Source organism: Arachis hypogaea, chromosome 5 (genome assembly GCF_003086295.3).
Source record: "Arachis hypogaea cultivar Tifrunner chromosome 5, arahy.Tifrunner.gnm2.J5K5, whole genome shotgun sequence".
In the NCBI taxonomy this organism is placed as follows: Eukaryota; Viridiplantae; Streptophyta; class Magnoliopsida; order Fabales; family Fabaceae; genus Arachis; species Arachis hypogaea.
Window position 1 is genome coordinate 65,054,370 of NC_092040.1, and position 9,534 is coordinate 65,063,903.

Below are 9,534 nucleotides of genomic sequence, written 5' to 3' on the forward strand. Positions count from 1 at the left end.
TAAATTATATATATATATATATATATATATATATATATATATATATATATATATATATATATATATATATTGAACACCAAAATTATTATGATTTTTTTCACACAAATTAATATTCAACGACATTGTTTTAGTAATATTACTAAGGAATATTAATCAATCTAATAGCTTTTGTAAAGAAATTAGTCTATATATAAGTTTGAAAAATTGAAAATCATGTCATAAAATGTGAAATATTAACCGGTAACAACGTTGATCATATTGTTTTGACTTCATGAATAAATATGATACCAATAAAGAAAGTTGTCACATTTAAATTTCAACTATCAATGATAATTATTCTACTTTCAAGACAAATACTATTTTTTCCACCATATTTTTCAACTTGGCAAGTCTAGAACTAATCCACCACGGATTGAAGCTCTATTTATTAAGGGTCTGTCGCTAGCTAATGAGTTGTTATATACATAAGCGAGATTCAAAAATACTTCCGTAAATAGACGAGTAAGATAACTACTCAACCAACTCAAATTAATTAAAATAAATACTAATTATTTTAAATATTTTTAACATTAAAAATCGTTAACCTTTAACTTTATAAAATATTTATAGTAATAATTGTTATATATATATTTTTTGTTTAATTTTTTAATAAAAATTTTATACATTTTTATTAATTACTCCGTGCACCGCATGAGAACATTGCCAAATAAAATGGCGTAAGAAATTAAAAGAAAATGCATTTAGCAATTTAGTAAAATAATAATTCATTTTAAAATAGAATAAATTATATATCGAATAACAAAAATTGTTATTAGTTTCTCTACCCACAAACTAATACTCAACGATGGTGTTCCAGTAATATTATTAAGGAATATTAACTAACTTAATAGCTTTTGTAATGGCATAAGTCTGAGTTTGAAAACTTGAAAATCATGTTATAAAATGTGAAATTTTAACAGGTAACAATATTGATGATATTGTTTCGACTTCAAGAATGAATATGATGCTAACAACTAAAATTATCGCAGATAAATTCCAACAAAAATAAATCTCCATAAATATTGTTATCAATGAGAAATTATTCTACTTAAAATTTTTTTTCCTATGGTGCTTTTTTAACACGACAGATTGAGAACTAATCCACTACGTATAGGGTTGGCAGTGAGGCGGGTTTTTGCCTTATCTGACCTTGTGTCCTTAAATTTCTCAACTACTCGCTCTACCTATACCTGCGGGTAGTAAAATATTGTACTTTAACCCTTTCCTGCGGGTAGTAAAATGTTGTACCCTAACCCTTTCCTGCGAGCACCCTCCCCACTTTTACCCATCTTATAACAATTAAATAATACTTTAAGATTTACATATTCATACATAAATTAAGATAAAAAATTAAAATTTATACATAAATTAAACTGCAAACATAAAATTCATATAATGTCAAATAACATGAAAAAAAACTAATGTCTGATCACTACAATTTTAACATGAAGTGTGTTAGCATTACTCTAAATGTCAATCTCAATATCATTAGGAGCAACATTGTTATTTTGTGCATCCTCTCTAATATTACTAGCCATGAAATAATCTTAAAGCACCTATATTAAAAAAAATTTGAAAAATCTAAACAAATCATATATAAAGTACTTATTGAAAAAATTGAGCGAATCATTACAACATCAGTAATTAGATCCATTTTACATATATAAATCAACCAAAATTACAAAAACTCTAATTCTCAATCAACATATATAAACTATTACAACATGCCAATATCAGTAATTAGAACCCAAAGTCAATAACGATTTAAAATGAAAAATACAAAATGAACTTTATGTGGTGAGAACACTCACACTTTAATGAAGAATCAATCATGAAATATATTTATTTTTATATAAAATAATCTTAGAATCAATCATGAAAAATATTAGTACATAATATGGACAGAAATCATTGAAATGTAGATTAGACCCACTGCACATATATAAACAAAATTACAACACAAATTCACAACTTCACCAATAAAATTACAACACAAACTCACAACTTCACCAAGTAGAGATTCAATGAAATACAGATTTAGTCATTCATAATGTGAGAGAGAGAGGAAAACTTATCTGCGGATAGATAAATAAAGGAGGAAGACAACGACATGCTCAGGAGAAAGAGGCTCCGGTAACAGACTCACACAAAGCTGCAGCGACGACCAAGTGATGAATCTATGGAAGAAAAAAAGAAGAACTTAACAGGCTCACAATGTGATGGAAATTTACCTAGAGAAAAGGGGCTCAACATGAGGAAGGCGGCGACGGGCTTAAGGAATTTACCTAGAGAAAAAGGAGCTTAGCAGGAAGGTAGCGACGGGCTCAACAACGACGGTGACAGGCTCGGTAGTGGCGATGACGAGAGCTGTGAAGGTAGGCAGTGACGGGCTCAATAGTAAGACGACGAAAGTTGTGACGACAATGAGAGCTGTGAGGTTTATTGTAGAGAAGTCGAGAAGAAGAAGACTCTAGGTGAGGATGACTGAGTCTCTCTAGCGTGGCTATGGAGTATTGACTCGAGCTAATCATTGAATCTATGATGTGAGGCAAATTTTAATCCATAAAAGGTGTTTATATGTATATACCCTGGTGCGGATACACTTTAAACCCGACCCCTTTCTGCCCGCTCGAACACTCGCCCTGAACGAAACCTGTCTCACCTCAGGTTGAGTTATTATTCGTCTTGACTGGGTAGAGACGGATCGGGTACTCACGGATTTTAGTACTCCTACAAAGTCTAACTACGTATTGATATTCCATTTATTAAGGGCCAATCACTTGCCAATGAATTGCTACTCACGCAAAACAAGATTCGAACATCCTAATACTTACTTAAGTGGATGAGTGAAATGGTAACTCAACAAACGCAAATTGATTAAGACAAATATTAATTATTTTTAATATTAAAAATTCTTAGAGTTTAATTTTAATTATAACTTTATAAAATATTTTTAATAATAATAATTATATATTTTTATTTAATTTTTTAATAAAAATTTTTTATATAATTTTATATATTATCTCGTACAAGGTATGGAACATACACTAGTTATAAATAAAAACACATAAAATTTTAATTTATCAAATATAAAATAAAGTACTTATACGTTAGAAAAACACAAATTTCTCTTTAAAACACTATCAAATTAAGTCTTAATGACACTCAGATATTATTTAAGTCTAATATCGCCAAATTACTTAATAATTCATACTGACAATCTGTCAATAAAAATATAGAAAATAAAAATTATATGCCAATTTAATACAAAATTTCTTTTGGAGAGCAACTTGATTAAATTAAAAATTTATTCATTGAGTTTTGTTTAATATTTTTATATGAAAAAATATCTAAAATCTAAAATAAAAAATAAGAGAGAAGCGCGGTATGAAAACGTGTTGGGTAGAATGGCAATAAATAATGCTTTTGTCACGGAAACTTTGGGTCTGAAAGAGTTATTGTTAGATCTCACTTTTGTCACTGTCTCACAAACCTACTCCGTTTTCCACTAATAAGAAAATAATAAATTATTAAAATGAAAATTCTAATAATAATTGTAAATGCTATGAAAGTATGAATTTGATGACTCATCCCTTTCTCTCTCTCTATAAACTCTGACGCGTCCTCACTTCTTCATTCCTCCCATTCCCTTCTCTCCTCTGAATTTTTCTTCTCATTGAGATCTCTCTACTTTCTATCTCAACCTCTCTCTCTCTCTCTCTTGTTAAGGTAACGACCACAAACTTGCTTCTCTTCGTGGTGAAATGTTTCCTTCATTTTCTCTTCATTTCCATTTATAGTGCTCTTTCTGCCATTTCATTTACTTTGATTTTCCTATCCACCAAGTTACTTCCTTTCTTCATACCCATATCGTGTATGTTTCTTCCCTTACTTTTTTTTCTCTTCTTGGTCTTCTTGTTTTTACTAAAATGCCCTTCTTGTCTTTATTCTCTCTTTCTTTGGTGCTTGTGTTTGGGAATCGTTTTGTTCTGTGATGCATCTGTTTCCGTTAGATTTTATCTCGGATTCCGGAATTTTGTCTCTTGTGTTTAGAAACCTAGGATATGAATGGGATTGATTAGCTTAACTTTTATTTAATTAATTTTAATTTAACTTCATTTCATATATTTTTGTATTTTTCTAATGCAACTATCATCTGGATCTAAATTCCATGTTTCAAAATGACAGTTACAGATCTCGTTTAGCGTGTTCTTGTGTTATTGATGTATTACATCTTTAACTTTTGATCGTACAATTTGTTTACCTTGTTCAAACATTTTGAGAGTGAATTTGCATTTTGTTCTGTACTGATTTTGATTTATTGTGTTTTGGTTTTGGTCATGTGTGTGATGCAGGGTTCTGCGGAGGCAGGGGGACTGATAAGAAAACAAAAATGGTGAAGATTTGCTGCATTGGTGCTGGATACGTTGGTGGGCCAACCATGGCAGTTATTGCCCTCAAATGCCCTGAGATCCAGGTAGCCGTGGTGGACATCGCCGCACCGAGAATCAATGCCTGGAACAGCGAGCACCTCCCAATCTATGAGCCTGGCCTTGATGAAGTGGTGAAGGAGTGCAGAGGAAGGAACCTCTTCTTCAGCGTTGATGTAGAGAAACATGTAGCCGAGTCCGACATAGTATTTGTCTCTGTGAACACCCCGACCAAGACTCAGGGTCTCGGAGCTGGCAAGGCAGCTGATCTGACTTATTGGGAGAGTGCGGCTCGGATGATTGCCGATGTATCAAAATCAGACAAAATCGTGGTTGAGAAATCAACTGTCCCTGTTAAAACAGCTGAGGCAATTGAGAGGATTCTAACTCATAACAGGAAAGGGATCAACTTCACAATCCTGTCCAACCCTGAGTTCCTCGCGGAGGGTACAGCTATTAAAGACCTTTTCAATCCGGATCGAGTCCTTATCGGAGGCAGGGAGACTCCGGAAGGCCAAAAGGCCATTCATGCTTTGAGGGATGTGTATGCTCATTGGGTTCCTGTGGAGCGAATTCTCTGCACCAACTTGTGGTCTGCTGAGCTTTCGAAGCTCGCAGCCAATGCTTTCTTGGCCCAAAGGATCTCCTCAGTGAACGCTATCTCTGCGCTCTGCGAGGCCACCGGCGCAGATGTCACCCAGGTGTCCCATGCCATAGGGACAGACTCTAGAGTTGGACCAAAGTTCCTGAATGCCAGTGTTGGCTTCGGCGGCTCTTGCTTCCAGAAGGATATTCTGAACTTGGTCTATATCTGCGAGTGCAACGGCCTTCCGGAGGTAGCGAACTACTGGAAACAGGTGATCAAGGTTAACGACTACCAGAAAACACGGTTCGTGAACCGAGTTGTTTCCTCGATGTTCAACACTGTCTCCGGGAAGAAGATTGCCATACTAGGCTTTGCCTTCAAGAAGGACACTGGTGACACCAGGGAGACCCCGGCGATCGATGTGTGCAAGGGCTTGTTGGGCGACAAGGCAAAGCTGAGCATATTTGATCCGCAGGTAACCGAAGACCAGATCATAAGGGATCTTTCGATGAAGAAATTCGACTGGGACCACCCTGCACATCTCCAACCACTTAGTCCTACCAACAACAAGCAAGTGACTGTGGTTTGGGATGCGTATGAAGCAATTAAGGATGCACATGGAATTTGCATTCTCACCGAATGGGACGAGTTCAAGAAGCTTGATTACAAGAAAGTCTATGATAGCATGCAGAAGCCTGCATTTGTTTTTGATGGAAGGAATGTTGTTGATGCTAACAAGCTCAGGGAAATTGGATTCATTGTTTATTCTGTTGGAAAGCCACTAGATTCATGGCTCAAGGACATGCCGGCAGTGGCTTAGATTGGATCATCCTATTCTTGCATTTTGGAAGCTGGAATTTGAAGGGGGGGATCCTTCATAGAGAGAATTCGATGATATATTATATATGTAGTTTAGATTTATGTTTTTCGATTGTATTTTCTTTAATGTTACGTATGATATGATCAGGTGTTATATGCAATTTGTTAGAGGAGCCTAATTGCCTAAGATATTGTCTTTAGCTATAGGCAAAAGAAAAAAAAAATGATATTTGTTGATCTGGTTGAATGTAATAAGTTGACTAATGAGGGAATTTTATACAATGAATATCTTTTTTATTTTTTTGACGGTATAAATAGGTAACATTCTTTCACGAATTGAATAAGACTAATGGTGTCCAACAGCACAAGATTACAAATTTTAGTTGCGCCGTCTTCCATCCATACTCATTCGCAGACTGGTTAGAGTCATTTGAGCTAATTCATGAACAATCTTATTTTTAGTTCTCTTTACATGAGAATAAATTATTTATCTTAATTGTACTAATTTCTACGAGACCTGACTTTGAATAACCTCTACATTATCATTTTTCGCAATAACATTAAAAAAAATATTTGTGGACTTCTTTCAGGTCCATTAACTTATGACCTCAACTTCTTTAGAGTTAAGAAATAAGCTCCCAAAATTCTTTCTACTGAGAGCGTCTCTCATAAAATGAGAGTTCTCTAAAACAATTTTTTTTTTATTAGAAAGTTGTATTTCACTCTTATTTACTCAAACATCATACAAACCTGTCTCACAGACATTTCAATCTCGAAAAAACAAACAAACAGGATATACATTAGCCTAAGCTATCAGAATAAAAAAGTGTAAAGATCATGGCAACATATGAAATGAAGTCTATTGAAGATAAAACTATACGGATCCAAAAACTGGAGCAACAAGGCTTTAATGATGATTGCCACAACTTGGTTGGATAAATCATATGTCAAAAACAGATGAATCTCAAAGCATATAAGAATGCCATTACTGATATATGGGGCAACCCTAAAGGAGTCGCCATTAGGGAAGTGGGCAGGAACATGTTGTTTAGCTTCAAGGATATTGGGAGAGGGAGACAAATCCTCAAAGGAGATCACTGGTGCATTAAAGGTCAGTTGATGAACCTATAAGAATGGTCAAAAGGTGAGTCCATATTTGAGATGAATCATGATATAATGGATATATGGGTGCAGATATATGGCATACCACTTGAGTTGATGGAAGAAGAAACTGCTATAAGAATAGGATACATGATGGGTATTATTTGTGAGGTAGAAGACCTAAGGAGAAACGGGGCTCTATTGAATTTTTTTGAGGGTGAAAATTACTCTAGATATATGAAACAAAATTGTCTATTAATTTCTGACTTGAAAGGGATAACTTACCAAATACTTGAGTATATTTTAAGTATGAGAGAATTGAAGACTACTTTTGTCTAAACTGTAAAAAGCTGGGACATGGTATAAAGAGAGCAAAGAAGAGAGGGCCATGGCTGTTTGAGATCTTTAGAGGCCAAAATTGTAAGAATCCACTTTTTCAAAAAAAAAAAAAATCCAAAAATAATAATTAAATAGATAATTTTGGTGTCACTCATAATTTTTATTTGTTATATTCTTAGAAACAGTAATATAATTAATGCTGATCAAAGTCTAAGTCGAAAGTCAATTCGAGTTAATTATGATTGTTGTGAAAAATCATAGAAATTATTTAGTGAATTTTTACTACTTTTTTATTTCTTTTATAAGAAAGAATTTCAGCCATATGTTTATGCACTATTTTCTAAAGTGGTTCTTGACCACACATATTTTTATTTTGTGTTAAAAATACTACCTAAATTTAGTAGGATACACCTAAACTCTATATCCTTATCCCTTTCTTTCTCTTGACCAAACTCTCTCCCTCTCTCTGATTCTTTCATTGATTAATTTTCACCTTAGATAACTATTTATAGTCCCTTCATTAATTAATTTTCACCATAAGATAACTATCCATAGTCATTAGAAATAAGAATTTCTACTAAGTCATGACTAGGATTATTAATTACTATCTTATCTATTTTTACCTTAGATAATTATCCATAGACATTAGGATAAGATCAAATAGTAGGATATAATTAGGTAATGACTAAGCATATTAACGATGTTCTTATTCACTTTTGATCTCATTAATGATGTACATTCTTCCATCACTTTATTAATTACTTATCATTACTACACTAATCAAACATAATAAATAAGAAAGAAAAGAAATTAGAGAAAAAGAGAGTGGCCTAAGACTTCAGAGAAGAAAAGAGTGATTTTTTGTGTTGATTTTATACACTTTCACCTCACTAATTCGAGGAGTATTCTACTATACCTTCAAGCATCAAGATTCCTAGTTCATTTCTCCATTTTTTCTTCTTTTCTCCTTCGAAAAGTCAGCCAAGGTAAAATGCATAAATCATCCTCATTTTCTCTCCTCTCTTTTTGGTTTTGAGGAGTCTCCATGAGAGATCATTTTGTTCTTTTTTTGGTTTAGATAATCACTCTTAGGAACCACAAAGAGGGGCTAGAAACTAGCATTTCAAGCAAAAGGAAGTTGCATCTCATCTCCTCCATTGCTCATAAGTCTCGGCCATAAGCATAAATTTTTCATTAATTGTCAAATTTTCTTTGCTCAGAAAATTTAGTATTTCTAACATGTTCAAGAGTGAACATCAAAACTAAGGTAAGGGTGTAATGTTTGCTAGTGAAGCCACAAAGTTTCGAGCCCATGAACCAAGAGAAGGAAGGAGCGCTACTTGCAAGGAAAATAAGCCAACATGGCTTCACTAGGAATCGAACTTGGGAGCTTACACTCAAGGAAGGAGCGCTTGGGCAAAGAAGCAAAGCCATTTATTCGAACTTGAGGCCTTCCACTTAAGGCCAGGCGTTACCTCTCTCTATTTCACAAAGAAATTGGCCAAAATGCCTCCCTAATGATTCGAACTTGAGGCTCCTCTCAAACACAAGGAGCGCTGTGCTCTCTTCCTTAACTGAGCGCTATGGAGTGTGACACGGGCAAGGAGTTGGAGCGCAACAAATTGGAAGGAAACAAGGCTTGGTGCGCTCACCAAATTGGCACGCCAAGAGAAGGTGGAGCGCTGTGCTCTCTTTGTTAACCGAGCGCTAGAAGGCTTCCCAAGGAGCTTGTCACGCAACAATTGAGACCAAGGGGGAGTGCTGCGCTCTCCTTGTCAACCAAGCCGTGCCCTGGGAGTGTCTCATGGCACATTTTTGGTCCAAAAATCAAATTTAATTGAATCCTTCACCAATTTTAAAAGGCCCATTCCAAACTCTAAAATTTAAAAATAGGAAGTGTATAAATAGAAGTTAGTTTGATTTAGAGAGGACCTTTTTGACACTTTTACTTTTCATTTTTCATTTTTTGAGCTCATTTTAGATTTCAGCTTTGGGTTTGGAAATTGGGATTGAGAATTGAACTCTTTTTCTCTTTGTTCTTACTTCTACACTCTTCACTCTTTGTTTTGAATCCTGGATTGAGAATTGAAGGAGTTCTGTTTCATTCTTGATCCGGGATCTCCCTTTGTTTACTTTTTGCATAATTTCAAGGAATTGTGATTTGGATCTAAGTTTTCTTTACTACTTTCATCTCTATTTCTTCTGCAATTATTCTCTGTT

The 9,534-nt window shown here is 34.3% G+C and overlaps 1 protein-coding gene and 1 long non-coding RNA gene across 3 annotated transcripts; one reads left to right on the top strand and one right to left on the bottom strand.

Moving 5' to 3' along the window:
* The first annotated feature begins 3,480 nt into the window (after positions 1-3,480).
* Positions 3,481-6,171, top strand: LOC112801640 (UDP-glucose 6-dehydrogenase 4-like). 2 transcript variants are annotated; one of them, XM_025844502.3, is made up of 2 exons: positions 3,481-3,768; positions 4,395-6,171. In XM_025844502.3, exon 2 carries the CDS (start codon positions 4,433-4,435, stop codon positions 5,873-5,875), a length of 1,443 nt encoding a protein of 480 aa, XP_025700287.1. In that variant the 5' UTR covers positions 3,481-3,768; positions 4,395-4,432; the 3' UTR covers positions 5,876-6,171. The 2 variants fall into 2 exon arrangements, with proteins under 2 accessions (XP_025700287.1, XP_025700288.1); XM_025844503.3 differs by having other exon boundaries at positions 3,482-3,913.
* A 443-nt stretch (positions 6,172-6,614) lies between these two features.
* On the bottom strand, positions 6,615-7,222 carry LOC140184704 (uncharacterized). The gene is made up of 2 exons (XR_011882155.1): positions 7,082-7,222; positions 6,615-6,999 (listed from the first exon to the last, which is right to left on the bottom strand). It is a non-coding gene; the product is annotated as an uncharacterized lncRNA (long non-coding RNA).
* Between the last annotated feature and the right edge of the window lie 2,312 nt (positions 7,223-9,534).

Excerpts from the sequence above, each read along its gene's own strand:
- LOC112801640 (XM_025844502.3), top strand. The coding sequence starts at position 4,433 with ATGGTGAAGATTTGCTGCATTGGTGCTGGATACGTTGGTGGGCCAACC.